At 46.6% G+C, this 17,431-nt stretch overlaps 1 protein-coding gene across 5 annotated transcripts in view; it reads right to left on the reverse strand.

Annotated features, from left to right (window-relative positions):
* Kiaa1217 (KIAA1217 ortholog) overlaps positions 1-17,431 on the reverse strand; it is a 267,245-nt gene that overhangs the window by 14,611 nt on the left and 235,203 nt on the right. For all 5 annotated transcript variants that reach the window (XM_013014761.1, XM_013014762.1, XM_013014759.1 and 2 more), the window contains 6 exons: positions 15,934-16,100; positions 7,417-7,592; positions 6,667-6,797; positions 5,568-5,715; positions 4,027-4,468; positions 2,245-2,428 (listed from right to left, as the gene is read on the reverse strand). In XM_013014761.1, the coding sequence (XP_012870215.1) occupies positions 2,245-2,428; positions 4,027-4,468; positions 5,568-5,715; positions 6,667-6,797; positions 7,417-7,592; positions 15,934-16,100 (1,248 nt within the window). The remainder of the gene's footprint in view (positions 1-2,244; positions 2,429-4,026; positions 4,469-5,567; positions 5,716-6,666; positions 6,798-7,416; positions 7,593-15,933; positions 16,101-17,431) is intronic.

Below are 17,431 nucleotides of genomic sequence, written 5' to 3' on the forward strand. Positions count from 1 at the left end.
GGCTTTTTTCTTTTTGCTTATGTGGTGCTGAGGAATCGAACCCAGGGTCTCAGGCATGCAAGGCAAGTGCTCTACCACTGAGCCACCTTCCCAGCCCCTGGGCTCAGTTTTCTTACAGTGGGTGTTACAACGCTGCCCTTCTCACTGGGGTGTCTCAAGCCTCACAAACTCACGCACATATAGCTCTGGCGTTCTGAAGACATGCTGCAAACTATTTCATCTTTTTATTAAATGAGTGTCTTGTTTATGCAAAAAGTCTGAAGAGCATGTAAGGCAATGTAAGAATCCATGTAGGGACTGCAAAGCCTTCTTCCTTTCAGCTTGGGGAAAAAGAAAAAGGTGCTTTGTTTTGTGCTACTACTGGGCTTGAACTTAAGACCTCGTGCTCTCACTTGGCTGGAAGATTGGCTCATATGGTAGAGGGCCAACCTTGAGTGGAAAAGCTTAGAAAGTATGTCAATCTCCAGTACTGGCAAAAAAAAAAAATGGGGTCGGGGAGTTTGGTAGTTGTGGAGGATAAAATAAAAAAATGGGATGAGGTGAATCATTTGCATCCTCAGAAATTCTCCCTGAAGACTTTGGCAGAGAAGTTTGCTTTCTGAGAGAATCAGTCCTGATGGGGTCTCCCCTCTCCAGGAAGTTTTTATCTGGCTGTTCAGGGGCCTAGAAAGGCCTTACAGGAGGTGGATGGAGAAGAGGATGGATGGGGCCCGTAGCACACACAGGCAGACTCAGTGAGTGGAGGATTAGGGAATGGAACAAAGGGCAGTCTGGGTGGGAAGGTTCCTGAGGTTCTCAGTTGAATCGACTCTAAAGTTCCTGGAAGTGCAAGGCAAGATAGCAAATCCTTTTCCAGCTCATCTCAGTGGCTGGGCATCATGGCAATAGCATGGCATTCAAAGACATCCGATTGCCAGGTGCCAAACGGCTCACGCCTGGAATCTTAGCAGCTCAGGTGGCCGAGATCTGAGGATTGTGGTTTGAAGCCAGCCCACGCAGGAAAGCCTGTGACAGTCTTATCTCCAATTAAGGGGGGGTGGGGGTGGTAGAGCTGTGGCTCAAGTGATAGAGCACTAGCTTTAAGCATAAAAGCTGAGGGACAGTGCCCAGGTCCAGAATTTAAGCCCCAAGGCCATCACAAACAAAACAAAACAAAGACATCAGGCTGTAAGTAAAATATCAGTCAGAAAAAGGCGCATAGCTGTCACTGGGAGAAGATTAGGACAATTAAGTTTCTAGAAAGTTAATCATGAGTTAAGTAAGGACAGGAGCCATTTAGGGCAATGACTCTGAGGCCATTCAGAAGGTGTGTGAACAGGATAGGAGATACCCCCAAACCAGATGGTGATGAGGTCACTAAGCATGTCATTCCAGGGGCCCACCATCATGTATGTGGTCCGTTTCTAGAGGCACATGTCTGTATATTATATTATTGACACACTGAGGCTTCAACTTCAGAGTTGAGCCAGTTAAATACACAGTAATAATTTTGATCTGCAAAATGCAAATTGGCTTCTATTATTTTGAGTGCTTAAAAAAAGCTAGGTTTTTTTCTTTTTTATATATATCTATATATATATGTGTGTGTGTATATGTGTGTGTGATATATATATATATATGTATATATCACATTTTCTTTTTTTATTGTGAAAATACTGTACAGAGGGGTTACAATTACATGGGCAAGATAATGAGTACATTTCTTTTCTTTTTTTTGGGGGGTCTGGTCGTGGGGCCTGAACTCTGTCCCTCAGCTCTAGCTCAAGGCTAGCGCTCTACCACTTGAGCCACAGCGCCACTTCCGGATTTTTTCTTTTTTGCTTATGTGGTGCTGAGGAATTGAACCCAGGGCCTCAGGCATGCAAGACAAGTGCTCTACCACTGAGCCATCTTCCCAGCCCCAATGAGTACATTTCTTTACTTATCAAGCATTGTAGCCTCCTCCTTTTTTTCACCGCAGGCACACAGGCACAGAAACCCTCATTTTCGGATGGAGGCCTCATCTCTTCCAGCTGCTGCACACACATACGTAGGAAATGCGGGACTACACTTTAGATTTCTTTCTTTGGATATTGTTCCAAAATCCTAACTCAGATTTGCTCTTCCAACTTTCCAATTTTATATGCTCCTTAAGAAGGGAGATGTGTCCCAGGGCCCAACACGAGCATATGTGTGTGACAGGACACTGACGAGGGCAGCCAGGCCTTGCAACTCCAGATTAGGTGCTATGGGGCCAGGCCTTACCCAAAAGCTCCCGCTTGTCCTCTGGGGCTCCTCCCTTTGGCAGAGGGCTTGAGGCTGGCGGCATCTCCAGGTTAGGAATTGACTTCATGATGTTGGCCTGAGCTTCTTCCAGGAGCTTCTCAAACTGTTTCCCATTGTAGTGGTCTAGATTCTGCCTCTTTTCTTCCCATTTCCGCTCTGCTTTCTGTGAGGCCAAATTTCAAAGCCAGAAGGAAAAGATAATTTAGTCACAATGCAGGGAGAAGCGGGCGGAGCACAACCGAAGTGTTGGTAAAATAACGTGCTGGTTTCCATGTGAGGCATGCTTGCACACGCAAAACTTTCCTTAGCCCTGGACATTTAAACTATTACTGAGTATTTACAACCCATTTCTGCTGGGAAATAAATAAAAATGGACACAAGTGGCTGATAATAGTAGCAAATGCCTGTGATCCCAGCTCTACAGGAGATTAAGATGGAAAGATCATATTTCAAAGCCAGCCCAGGCAAAAAAGTTAGAGAACCTATCTTAAAATCTTGCTGGTTTTGTTGGTTCATCCCTGTAATCCCAGCTCCTCAGGAGGTAGAGGTAGGCTCTCATCCAAAACCAGGCACACAAAAAAATGCTCTCAAAAGTATGTTTGGCACACAGAACATGCTTTCAGAGGAGGTATGGTGACTCATACCAATAATACCTGAGAGGTGTCAGGAAGAGATCAGAAAGATCACAGTTCACTGTCAGCCTGGACAAAAACCTCATTTCAATCAATCAGCCAGACATGGAAACCATGGCAGTTTTAAGTTGCCATCTCAACACTACCTCCCTTCCCCCATTTGTGGGTAAGAGAGACAGAAAAGCTTAGGACAAGGTTGGTAGAGATAAAGTGAGTTGGTGACAAGCTCTGGAGGGGGGAGGAAAGAGGTAGGGAAGCAAAATTGGTTTTGAATATTGAAAAGAATATTGAAAAGCTAAGGATATTTTTAGTATATAGGAGTAAATATATCTAATATTATAGATGAAACCCAAGTTTCACATGCTAGGCAACTGGTCTACCACCAAGCCATCCCTCCAGCCAGGTCCTCCCTTTCAGTTTTGCCTGCCTCTGTTTTTTATTCTATGATAACTGCAATCACTTTCCCTCAGCTACCTTAAAACCAGACCTACCACCTCAGGCAATTCTGTAGGCTATGTCCACATTCCTAAAGATGCTGTTTAAAATCATGGGTTACATTTGTAGCACCCTTGGATACCTTCAAAAGACACTCCCCCTATCTCAGACTGATTCTCAAGTTCTCTGCAATGTGCTTCCAGCTGGTTTTCTGTCTTGATGTCCTCACTTGCCATTGAAGAGATTTATCTGCTCTAGCATCCCCATCCCACGATGTCTTGGTCCCTTCTCTGCATCCCCAGGCCCTGCAGCCTTCCAGTGTCCTTCTGTCCCTAAGTTGCCCTCAACAAAATGGAGGCTAGAATCAGCACTCAGTGGCTCAGGAAGCACTGGCATGATTTTCTGACATCTTCCATGGTGGGAGGATTTACACCAGGAGGCAAATGCTGCAAGTTGGGGCTTTCTCCAAGCAGGCCAGTTACGTATTCCCAGCACACAATTCCCCTTCTTCCAGGTCTGGCATCATGCGTTTCAAGCTTGATCACCTTTCCTTATCCTGGCTATTCAGTTATTATAACTTCACTAATCTGTTTTGACTCAAGAAAATCTATTTCCAATCTATTTCTGCCTTCCTATATTATTATTTCTACAATCAGACTGTGGCCTCCCAGGGGGAAAGGAGATGGGGCTCTACCTCAATGGATGCTGCCCTGTTCTTTGCACTTGCACTGTGGATTTCTTCAATGAATAAGCTCTGTATGGTGGAACCATTCACAGGTGTCTGAGGGGACTGGGGGACCGGAGCCGACTGCAGCACAGAGGTGACTTCCTGTGGGGCTGCTGTGGGGCTGGCTGTGCCACCAGGCATGTTCTGGGCAGGGTTCAGCAGGGCTGTGGAGTGCTGGGAGGGCTGGATGACCACCGGAGAGCTCTGCGCGTGGTGCACAGTCACGCCAGCAGCCAAGGCCACTGCCTCTGACTTCACATCACCAGGGACTCCCGCGCCATGCTGCCCAGAGGCATGGGCTGCCTCCTCCTGGTTCCTCAAGACCTCTGCAGCTGTGGCCTTCTCCATGGCGACATACTGTGCGGCCTGGGCTGCATCCGTGCCTTTCAGGAGCCCATCGGTGACATGTCTAGGAGAAACCACATGGCAACATGAGCTGTTGAAATGTGTCTCCTGAGTATTACCATAGTGGTATCCCTGAGAGAACTCATCCCAGAGTCAGGGGAGGTGAGGCTATTCTGAGCTCCAAGGAGTAGTACAGGGATGAAGGATTCTGTGGCAATTAGTTCAAAGCCATCGCAGACAACAATACAGAAGGCTGATTCCCAGTGTAGTCTCTGAAACATCAGTGCCACACTTACTTGTAGGTATTTGTTTGTCCTTTTGGTGGTGATGCTGAAGACCAAAAATGGTCCAGCTCACAAGAAGTGCTCTACCACTGGGCTATACCCCCAGCCCTGTAAGCCCTTTTGCTGAGTATGAACTTCTAGAATTTTCTTTTCAGTGAAAGCAAGCATGGATTCTGGAGTCTGTTCCCCAGTTGAGCCTCCTTGCTAGATGGGCTCACTCTGATGAGGGGACAGGCTCATGTCAGGGCGGGGTGAGTTCTCTCTGAGAGGTGGTCCTGGCATGGTCTTAGGTGCTGTCGTAGCAGATCGTTGAAGAAAGACTAATTTATTTCTATTTCCTTTCTTCTAACTGAACTCAGAAGTCAGCCCATAAGCGAAGGAGGCTAATAAGATTGCAAGTGAAACCCTTCTCAAACTTGACAATGTTATTTTAACCCATCTTGACACATGCCAGCCCACCTACAGTAATGCTCTGTGTGTGTGTTGGTACTGGGCCTTGAACTTGGGGCCCACCTTCCCTTCATTGGCTTTTTCACCCAAAACTACTGCTGTCTACCATTTGAGCCACACCTCCACTTCTGGCCTTTTGCTGATTAAACAGAAGTAAGAGTCTTGTGGATTTTTCCTGCTGAGGCTGGCTTTGAACCTCAACTCTCAATCTCAGCGCAGGAGGCTGAGTCGCTAGGAGTACTGGCCTGAGCCCCTGGATCCTGGCTTCATGAGTACTCATTCTAAATCCAAGGAGAAGCCATATGGCAATCAAATTCCAGGGGCCGCAGGGGTCTCATCCCCAGGCAAGGAAAATAAAACGTGGGAAGCCGCTAGGCTGGGGTCGGTCTCCTCCCTCCACCGCTTGAACCCGCCCCACCGCCGGGTCACCTGCGCAGCAGCGTGAGGACATCGGTCATGCTGCGCACGCGCTTCAACAGCGAGTCCAGCTTGTGTGGCTCCTCCTTCAGAAAGCGCACGGCCTCCACCTCAATGCGCAGCACTGCGCGCATCTTGTTTTGTAGGGTTGGAAATTCTCCTGCGGGCCAAAGCAGCTGGTAAACTGTAGGAAAATGCCAGAACCTTCGCCCCTAGATCCCTCCTCCCTATCCCAAGCACTTGGAAAGTGCTCACCCCTCCTGCAGACCCAGATCTTGTACATTTGGGATGGAATGTTAGGCTGTTTTTAATGAATGGGCTCAGCTGTCCTGATATTCTGTAGGGGCCCAGTGAAAGGACAGGGTTTATAGTATCCTTGAAAGTCTTACATATTACAGCGACCACTAAAATAGAAGGCTACTTCGTTCTGTGTCACGTCCTGAGTGCCCAGACAGTGCCTGCAAGCATGCATGAAGGAACACATCCTGCACTATTTGATAGATGGCTTATTTTCATTTTATTTTTTTCAATAGGGTTTTGAATTTGTACCTGGGGCCATTCTCAGACTACGATCTTTCTACCTATGCCCTCTGCATAGGTAGGATTACAGGTCTATATACCATCATGACTGGGTTACTGGTTGAGATTAGGGTCTCTCTAAAAATTTTTGCCTGAGCGGGCCTTGAACAGAGATTCTCCTCATTTCTGTCCCCTGAGAAGCTAGGATTACAGGCATAATCCCCATGTTCAGCTTCCTTCCTTCCTTCCTTCCCTCCCCACTCCCTCCTTTCCTTCCTTCCTTCCTTTCTTTCTTCCTTCCTTCCTTCCTTCCTTCCTTCCTTCCTTCCCACCTCCTCCATCACATTCCCTGAACCCTTCCCTCTATGAACTATTGTCCTCAATCTTCTTTATTCTCCTCCCAGACTTTTATTTTAAATTTTGAGATTGGGTATTTCCCTGTTCCCTAGACTGGTCTCAAAATCCTGGGAGTGATCTTAGTGCCTCAATTCTCATGATGGCACAAACCACCTTTCCCAACACAGACAGATCGGAAAGGCTCTCAACCACCTTAGAACGCATACTTCTTACCTCTCTCCAGCACAGCACTCACCTTTCAAAGAGGCCACGGCTTCCCCCACCTGCCGCAGGAGGAATGCCCCGTCCTCCACATCTTTCAGAGTCACCACTCGGCTGGCCGATGAAGAGTCTTTCTTTAAGTCTTCAACAAAGTCCTCCAGCTCGCTGGGGGGCGGGGAAGGAGAGAGAAGCAGAACAGTTAGAAGCAGCTCACCCAGAGGAACCTAAGCACAGATACAGGAGCAAACACTCACCTAGGCCTCCACAATCGACCACCCAGTCCCTCTCTTCATGTCCACTCCAATGGAGGGAGCTGGGTTTGGTTTGGGATATTCTGCAGGGGTGTAAAGGACTTTCTACCTTTTGTGGGCCAGTTGACAAGGATATCAGGTTGGCCAGAGGGGAAAGTATGCTTGGCTAACAGGAAGACAGTTTTAGCGCTGTCATATTGTTCTTTAGTTTTAATTTATTGAGATTAAATGCAGATTTTTCATTTATTATCGGGCTTTGCCATTCTCCCTTTGATTTGATGTGTGCTAGGCCTCAGAACAGAGTATGATGTTTTAACTTGTAAAGAAATTAGCTTTGGTCGGGTAGGGACTGTTGGCTCTTCCAGAACTTCGTGGAGAAGTATTGGTATTGGGAATAGTAAAACTCTGACTGCACACTGTAGGGACTCAATAAAAGAAGGAGGGAGAAAACACCAACCCAGAAACTCTCCCTGGTGAGCAAAGCCAATTTTCAGAGGAAACAACGGTACGTGCCACAAGTGACTGACAGGTACCTTAACTTTTTGACAATCCTTTCCTCCTCATGCAGGTATTTTTGTCTTTCTTGTTCCACTAGGGTGCGCTGTCGTTGCACAGGATCCTCCAGTCTCTTCATGGTCTCCATCACTTTGCTACTGATTTCTAACTCTGCCTTCTTCATCATTGCCTTCAGCAGCTCCTGGTTCTTCAGCTGTTGGACAAGAGAAATCAGCCTCAATGGGTTCTGCTTGGTTGGCATTGTAATGACCTCTGAAGTTGATTCAAACAAACAGCCTGCAGCCTAGTATTTCTCTGAGAAGGGGAAGGAAGCAAAACTGTCTACTATTTATCCCTTCTTTAACCAACAGCTGAATTTGAGGAGCCAAGTGATAACCAGACTTCTGTATCTTCTAAACCTAGGATCCTTTCTCTATGTATGTGCTGGTCAGTGAATCATGGATATGTTTCATACAGAGCAGCCAAGAATACGGACTCTGGGGCCAAGCAGACTTTCTTTCAATCAGCCTCTGAATCTTCTCCTGACCCCACTGTGCAACTCTGGCATATTCCAGACTCTGTTGCTCTCCATTTTTATTTCCCTCTTTCTCTACAACTTGGCATGACTATTCTGAAGATTATGTGAGCTACACAGCTATGGAATGATTCCTAGTGAATCTGCGGCCCCACCTGTTTGTAGCTTGCCAGCTAGCAACACCATAGGCTCAGAACCTTAAACATAAGACTTCATGCTAGTAGTAGCAAAGTGAACCATTTCAGATGAGTCCAAGGCCTTTGGCAGTTGGCTAGTTTTCCTTGATTTGTTGAAGGATGCTTGTGCACCTAAGCCCAGAATGTTCATTGAGTTTATAGAAGTCTCTCATTCCACAGATCAGAGGATGACAACCCAACACTTGAGTCCTTGGGCAGGAGAATTTTCTGGCAGTTTATCCATCACATGAATTCCCCCACCAGCCTTAACAATAACAATGATATTATTACTTGACCCCAGAAGTCCCCCAGAAATATCAGTTAGTAAATTTCCATCGCTTCCTTAAGTTTTCTGGTTTCCTAGGCTATTCTGGGAAGGTTCGTGGGATTAAAAAATAATACTAGAAATATGTGAGTTTAAAACTATCACCACAATCAAGTCAGTATATTAATTTTTTTCAATTAATGGGTCTATCAATGGATTTTCCCTTAACAATAAAAAGAGTAAATGGCTGAATCCCACAATATGGCTTAAAATCTTAAAAGCCATGCACTGGGGTGTGAGTCCATGACAGTATCATAGTCAAAGCCCTGGTTCCATCCCAGCACTAAACAAACAAACAAACGAAGCCAGACAAAAGGGAGTGCACATTGAAGATTCCATTCGGATGACACTAGAGGACAGGAAGAGCTCATCCACAGTGACAGACAGCAGAATTCCTGATGCTGATTGCAAAGAATCCAGAGGAACTTTTGGGACAGATTTTTTTTTTATGCTATGTTCTTTTTAGTGGTAGTTACACCAGTGCGTGCTTTTGTCAAGACAGAAGTGGGTCTTTAAAATGAATACATTTTATTGTATTTAACTACACCTGCCTGGGCACTGTCCCTGAACTTCTTTTGCTCAGTTATAACACTCTACTACTTGAGCCACAGCAGCACTTCTGTCTTTTCTGTGTATGTGGTACTGAGGAATCGAACCTAGGGCTTCTTGCATGCTAGGCAAGCATTCTACCACACTCCCAGGCTTTTAATATCCTTTGTGAGTAAGGACATTATAACTTTTGACTTCCTCTCTACATACGTCTGTTCCTCCTCCTAGTCTTCTTATTTTAGTCAGGATGTGCAGAACACTGTAAACAATGGAGACTTCCTTGGCCTCCTTGCTCCCCATGTTATGGAATGTGTGTGGCCTTTCACCATGATTTGCATTCTGTACATTAAGGGACTTTCTTCCCCTTTATATACTACTAAATGATGCATAAACATGAGTGTGTGTGTGTGTTTGCACGCATGTGTGTGCACATACACACATGCGCTGGTCCTGTGGCTTGAACTCAGAGCCTGGACACTGCTTTTGAGGATTTTTTTTGTTTAATCCTGGTGACTTAGAGTCACAGCTCTACTTTGGACATTTTGGTTGTTACTTAGAGATAAGAGTCTCAGGGACTTTCCCGCCCAGCTGGCTTTTAAACCATGATCCTCAGGTCTCAGCCTCCTGAGTAGCTAGGATTACATGTGTGAGCCACTGGTGCCTGGCTTGCTTTTATTTTTTTAAGTTAGCAATGGAAAGTTCTGTCACATGTGTTTATTGAAATTCCATTTTCCTTCTTTATTATGTTAATGAGGTCATACCCCTTGGTTATGTTTTCTTTTATTTATATATTGGCTGGCTTCTATTGGTTGTTTTTCTAAAGGTTATAGGTCACCATGTTCAGCATCCTTAACATGTCTAGTGATTTATTTTTTGTGCTGGTCCTGGGGCTTGAACTCAGGGCCTGGGTGCTGTCCCTTAGCGTTTTGGCTCAAGGCTAGCATTGTACTACTTGAGCTACAGCTTCACTTCTGGCTTTTGGGGGTGTTAATTGGAGGTAAGAGTCTCATGGACTTTCCTGCCCAGGTAGGACTAGAACCATGATTCTCAAATCTCAGCCTACTGAGTAGCTAGGATTATAGATGTGAGCCTTTGGCACCCAGCTAGATGCTTATTTGGACAAAAGGGCATAACCCTTCTGGCATTTACAAACTGCTTAGGTACAGGTCACATTTTTTTCTCTTGTTTGTTGAAACAAACAGCTCCCAGGCCTGTGTGAGGGCTGGACAATATTTAGCTGACTCTGGCCTCTGCCTGGCTTAGGGGTCTGTTCATGCTACACGTGCTTGGCTTATTACTCAACAATGACCCATAGATTTCTTTCTCTGCAGAGCTTTCCTCTTCTTGGCACTCCATTCCACAAACTGGAGCTGCTTCAGCCCTCCACACTTTGATCTTATCTCTCCAGCCCAGCAAGATGATCCCAGGGCTGCTCAGATTATCCCTCCCCTCTCTCCCTCCTTCCCACCCCTCCCTCCCTCCCTCCTGTCCTCTTTCCCTCCCTCCCTCCTTGTAGTTCTTCTGCCTCCAGCAGGAAGTTGGCTCAGCTGCAGGCTTTGTTTAGACATCCTGGGTTACCTGTTATGCCAGGTCTGAAAGTTGTTCATTTTTCACTTCTCTAGTTATCTAGTAGGGAGACAAGAAGGATTGCAACTACTCCCTCATAGCTGGGAATGTAATTGGTTGAACGCGCCTTTGACATTTTTATAAACCTACTTAAGGCAGACAGAATGTTCTTGGCCATTAAAATTTTAACGGGACTCAATGAGTTAGCTACATCAAGTCCATGAATGAAGGAGAAAACTGTTGAAATCGAATTTCATCCATCTCCACGTAGACTTGTACTTCCTCTGCTCATTCTCTATTTTTCAGGTAAATCAGCCTGGAGGAGGGTGGACCTGATATGGCTGTCTGGGAGTGACACTGAACAGAGGCTATATCGCCAATCAGGCATACAGCCAGACCCCAGAATGACTCCTGGCCATATGGAGAAGTTTCCCTGTGGCTTTGAGAACAAACCAAAGGGCACCTGGTCACGGAGGCATGTTGTGTATGGCTGCTGTCTCTTCCACTGTGGACAGATGCCTATAACCTAAACATCTGGCTATGGCTTGGGAATTTTTTCAGCAGCCAATGTCCACAGTTTTAGTAGTTCCATGTATTATTTCCTCCTGTCGGGGAGAAGGCAAGTCTGTTTCACATGGGGCAACTTCTTTCTGGGGTTACTCACACTCCCTCATGGGATTAAAACTCTGGGACATTTCTCATGCCCCGCAACATTTTACCAAAAGATACAGTATGGTAACTGTTGAATACTAGCTTTTCAAAGACAAGGGCTCTGTGTTCTGCTGGCTCTTTTGCTGTGTGGATCCTCCCTCTTCTAGGAAGAAAGAGCAAATTCTCAGTTATCTTAAAAATGTAACACTAAGTCCCAAATAATTGGAAGTTCAGCTAGTTGGAAGTTGAATAAGGAGTGCAAGCAAGAACTATGGAATTGAGAGAGGAGAAGGATGTATCTATTCTGCCAATCTCCTCTGGCCTCTGCAGAACCTGTTATCTTCTAGAAACATCCTTCTGTCCTCGCCCACAGAGGAGAACAGAAGTACAGTCACTTCTGGGGCTCTGGAGGATTGTCGTGGCAAAACTGCTAAGTGCTGGGGCATTTGGGGGTTGGAGGGAAGGTTGTCATTCATCAGAAAGTTTTATTTTTGCTGGGAGCTAGTGGCTCATGCCTGAGATCCTAGCTACTCAGGAGGCTGAGATCTGAGTACCATGGTTCAAAGCCAGCCCAGGCAGGAAAGTCTGAGAGACTCTTATGTCCAATTAACCACCAAAAAGCTGGAAATGGAGCTGTGGCTCAAGTGGTAGAGCGCTCGCCTTGAGTATAACACTGAGGGACAGCACCCAGGCCCTGAATTCTAGAACTGGGATCAGCATACATGTGTGTGCGCGTGTGCACACACATACACAATTTTATTTTTATCATTTTGAGTGTATCAGGAAGGGTAATAGACTCAGATGACCACCCTCTGGAGGCCCTCTGTAAGCTATAAGGCCCTTTCCACTATTGCTGACCAATTACAGATAGCATGTGGGCATGGGCTCTCAGCCCAGGTAAGAACTACACACACACACACAGCACTGCCACCGCGTGTAACTCAGCAGAGGGCACACTGATTAGCCAGTGCACCGAAGCTTTCAGTCACTGTGTCTCCTAGACTTACAGGGTAGTTGGGACTGCATGCACCCCTGCTTTTCCCTTTGTGACAGCAGAATGGACCTCAATATTTTCACAAGACACCTCATTGGGTTGAACATTCCTAATGAACTGAGAACAGTTCCTCCTGCCTCCTCCCTCCCCTCCTTTTCTTCCTTTCTTTGGCAGTGCCGGAACTGCTTCTCTTCTCTGAAGGCCTCATATTTGCTAAGCAGGCATTGTACCATTGGAGCCTTAAACCCCAGGCCTTTTGCTTTTAGCTTGCTCAAGATAGGGTCTTGAGTTGATTTTGCCTGGATTAGCCTCACATCATGATTGCAAGAGTTCTTATCATAATCCACACCATAAAGTCAGACTGTGTGTGTGTGTGTGTGTGTAGGTGACTCTTGGTTACTGGTTTTGTAACTATGCTCCTTCTTCTCCTTGATGTCCCTTTTGCCCTGTGAAAATCTCCATACCCTTTGCATCTGCATTCTCATTTCCATTCCTGCATAGAACCCGTCAGTTCTGCAAATGGAGTGCTCAAATATGAGACGCTTGCAGTCTAGAGTTCCCAATGATTTAATTATCTAATTACTGGAGCTAGCTGCCAAGCACAAAAGATTTCATTCACTTTCATGATTTTATAACACAGCTCAAAGAACATTTGAATTTCTAATTCAATTTTTGTTCTTTGGAGACTGTTGTAGAGAGCTTCACATATCTCTGACGATAGCTCCATTATTGGAGTGATAATCACTTTGGAGATGCACTGATTTTTGGTGTGTAATAATAGTCCGCCGAAGGAGAATTGGTGCTGCCAGAGCTTAATTATTATTAGTTGTTTTTGCCTTACAGAGACTCCCCTGACTGAAGAAGCCAACAGCCGGAGGGGAGGGGAGCTTGGGAGATAGAAAATGTAAAGCCAAGAGAGAGATAATAGCATCAAGGTGGGGGGAGGGGGAAACACAGTATTTAATTTCCCTCTTTTGCATACTCTTTGGTTCCCAGAGCACCAGCCAATAATTGAGCACCCTGGAGTACTAAAGGAATCTGTGTGGTTCCCATAGCATGGCTGGACCCTGGTTGAAGAACTTGGTGACTAATGTGACTGTCCTGTCCTGAGCCATAGCTCATGGGTGGGTCAAGGTGGGGGCATGCTGTGAAGACCTCTCCCAGCCAGTCAGGTGCCAATGCCAGCCAGCTACAGGGGGTAGCTGGTCATCCACATTGCAGCCATGGTTAACAAATTCACCTCAGCTCCTTAGAAAGATGCATGTCAAGTTTTGGTCTTAATGTCTTTATTTTTACTTTTTTTTTGGTTGTTGTTGTTGGTGGTGGTGGTAGTGGGCTTGAACACGGGCTTGGGTGCTGAACCTAACCTCTTTTGTTCAAGGCTAGTGCACTACACCAAGCCACAGCTCTACTTTCAGTTTTCTGGCAGTTAACTGGAGATAAAAGTCTCTTGGACTTTCCTTCCTCTGGCTGGCTTTGCACTGCGATCCTCAAATCTCAGCCTCCTGAATAGCTAGGATTACAGGTGCGAGCCACCTGGCTTATTTTTAATTTTGAACTCTGGCTTATTTTTAATTTTGAACTCTGAGGCTCATGCTTGCTAGGCAAGTGCTCTACCTCTAAAACCATACTCCAGTGTCTTTCTTTTCTCTCCCTCTCCCTCTCTCTCTCTCTCTCTTCTCTCTGTTCTAGTTCTTTTTCTGGAGACTGGTTTGGGGCTAGTCTTAGACTATAATGTTCCTCATGATGACTCCTGTGTAACTTAGAGTACTAGTTAATTTATTTATTTTGTCGGTCATGGGCCTTGAACTCTGGGCCTGGGCGCTGTCCCTCAGCTCTTCAGCTCAAGGCTAGCGCTCTACCACTTGAGCCACAGCACCACTTCCGGTTTTCTGAGTGGTTAATTAGAGATAAGAGGCTCCTGTACTTTCTTGCCCAGGATGGCTTTGAACTACAATCCTCAGATTGCAGCCTCTTGAGTAGCTAGGATTGCAGGTGTGAGCATCACACCCAGCTGTTAGTTTAGTTCCGACACAGGGTGTCTTGAGAACTTTTTGCCTGGGCTGGCCTTGAACTACAATCCTTCCAATCTCCACCTTCTCAAATAGCTAGCATTACAGAAGTGAGCCACCAAGTTGCAAATGTGACATTTCTATGTATTCAATTCCATCCTTGTCTACAAACTCAAACCTGCTCACTTTTGAGAGCAGTTAAGGACTGCTATATAAATGATATATTCATTTCTTTTACTAAGGTCCAGCAGGGAGAGCACAACTTGTAAAGAACCAGCAGATGGCGCTAGAAGGCAGGAGCAGTGGGAAGAGGCGTTTCATTCCAGAGACCTAGACAAGAACCTGGCAGCTGAAGGAGGTTTTCTGGCCGGCAGGTAAGACCTTTGGCCTTTTGAGTATTCAGACTATGAGCCTTAATGATCTCCTAACAATAAGTCTGTATTTCCAGATTATCTTGAAATACTAGTGTATTTCAGCGTTTGTAGCTTCCAGTTAGAAGAGAGAGGCCAAGGCTTCTATCTGAATTGAGTTACTTTCTTCAGGGGCCAGTTTGTCCTGGACCCTGCTTGTGGCCTCACTTGACACAGAAGGCATTTGGCTCTTGGTTCCCACACATGGCCCTAGCTCAACCTGAATGCTTCATTTCACAGCAAAGTTGCTTTTACCGAAAAGTTGCAATGCGCAGAGAAGCCCATGTAAGGGATGGTATGATTTGCTAGTGACTTAAATACATTTGCATCAACTGTCCTGGATTTCCAGGACATGACTCTAGAGACAGAGAGATTTGAGAACTGAGCAGTCACCCTCCTGATCCATTCCAGGGCCTCAGGGAACATCTCCCTTTCACCTAAATTTATGAAATGGGGTCTCCCCATGTAGCCCAGGCTGGACTCAAACCCTTAATCCTCCCATCTGAGGCTCCTGAGTTCTGGGACTATAAGCAGGTATCACCACTCTTGGCTCCTTTTTTTTTTTTTGGTGGTCTTTTGGTAGGCAGAGAGAACAAACCAAAATCATTTAAGTTTAGTCGGGGGTGAAACAATACTAGATTTGTCACTAGTATGCCAAGGGGCATAAGAGCTTGCTTCGAATTTCTATCCTGAGAGTACCCTTTGGGCTCAAGAAATGACACCCTTGTAGGTACTGAGAACCTGGTCCTCAGCAGCTTCAAGGGAGCTTTATGGAGATGTCTGAGTACATTCTAAGCCACAACTATCCTCTGGGCCCAGCTGCTACCCAAAACAGCCCAAAATGGGCTTGAGGCTGGCCTAGGATGCAGACTCAAGATCTCCTGAAGAGATAATACACCCTTCCTCAGGAGCCACGGATATGGGATTTGTGGATCAGGATTTGTGGCATGAAGGGTGATCCCCCCGCCCCCCCATGCCTACCATTGCCCTATAGTTTATATAGTCATTCATCAACAATAGAGCAAGGTAGGAACACCTGGAATAGAACCATCCAAATTACATGCAGATGTTTTCCTCAACCAATCCTCCTAACAGACATGTCTTATGAAATCACCTTCTATTGTCATTGTAAGCATATCACAGTTCCTTGCAAATCACTATCACCATCACCATCACCACCCTCTAGTCTGACTGAAGCACCTTGGAATCTGCCCTCTGGGAGGAAGATGAAGATGGCAGCCAGGGGAAAGGAGGGGGGAAAGACCCGGGAGAGGTGCTGCAGGTTGGGTTATGGCAGAAGGCAGAGGCAGGGCAGAGGCCCGGTGCACGGCGGTTACCTGGAGCTGCCGCATCTCCTGCAGCTGGAGCCGTAGTTCCGCCACGCTGCGCCTCATGTCCAGCAGGCTCATGTGCATGGCTGAGGGGCTGGCAGGCAGGGGCTGGCTGGGAGGCCCCGTGGACTCCAGGGTGCCTAGACTCTTCCCTCCAGATGTCTGAGCAGCTCCTGAGAAAAGAGCAGCAGAGGGTCTCAGGACACAGGAGAGTCAGCTGTGAGACCCACCCCAAGACAGGCCTCTGGGGGTTCTTCCAGTCTGAAAATCAGTAAGTCACACAATGAGAGGGCACAGGTAGCTAAACGTCCCAACCTAGAAACTTCCTGCCAGAGCACGGTAGCTAGACGTGGCATGCATGGCACCTGGTCAAAGAAGCTGTCTTCCCTCCTCTCCCTCCCTCGTACTCTTCTTCTCTCCTTCTTCCTGGTCACCTCCCTCCTTCCCTTTTGTCTTCTCTCTCCCTCCCTTCCTCTCTTCGTTCCTTCCCTCTCTCTTCCTTTCCTGTCTCTCTCCTATGTTTCCTCTTCCCCCTTCTGCTTTCACTTTCTTCTTCCCTCCTTCCCTCCCTTCCTTTCTCCCTCTATCCTCCCTCTTGCTCTTCTTTTCTCCTTGTCCATCTTCCCTTCCTTCTCCTCCCATCTTCTCTTCTCTTTCACCTTTCCCCCCTTCTTTCTCTCTTCTCCCCTCTTTCCCTCGTCTCTCCTTCCCTCCCTGCCTGCCTTCTTTCCACCAGTTGTGGAATCCCTTTTCTAGAGATCACCTCCTCTGCTGCCGGCCAAGATATTTCACATCCTGCTTCCCTGCCATGATCTCAGTCCACATGGCCATGGCTTTAAAGCAGGTTCTGTGCATCACCTCTGCTCAGTGTCCCCAAACCTCTTTCTATGTCCATGAACCTACCTATTCACTCCCTGGCTCGCCTTAGAGCCTAGGAGGCATTCTCAGTATTTACTTTCCCAAGTGACCTAGGGCAAGCAATTGAATCTCTTTTTGCCCCACCCTTACCTGCGAAATGGGCGGCAGCCTAAGTGTGTGGGTGAATGCAGTCAGCATATGCAATATAGCCTGTGTCTGGCACCCAGGCATCCCCCGGGAGGCTCAAAGCCTTTCCCCAATACCTACTGCTTAAAGAGCTCCCCTCCTTCATTCAGTCTCAGGGGCTCCAGAGGGCAGGGGCTGTGGGGGGCAGCTAGGGGAGATCTGAAGCCTAGTTTCAGGTGGATATGTGGTAAGGGGTTCCAGCAGATCCTTGCTCAGATTAGATTCCCAAGACCTGGCATCTTGGAGGCTGAGAGAGGCAAGCCGCCACATCAAGGTCATATTCTGTTCCTTCCTGCTCAAGAGGGCATAAGGAGATTCAAGTTCACCTTCAGAACTTTCTTCCTTTCTAGGTTTCACCTTTGCCAGAAAATTCATATTGTTCACTTCTGTCTAAATTGGAATTTTAGCAACTGTGCTTTTTGATGCTTCGTGTACCTTGTGACAGAAAACAATGATTTGG

The sequence above is a fragment of the Dipodomys ordii genome, unplaced genomic scaffold (assembly GCF_000151885.1).
Source record: "Dipodomys ordii isolate 6190 unplaced genomic scaffold, Dord_2.0 Scaffold24, whole genome shotgun sequence".
Lineage (NCBI taxonomy): Eukaryota > Metazoa > Chordata > Mammalia > Rodentia > Heteromyidae > Dipodomys > Dipodomys ordii.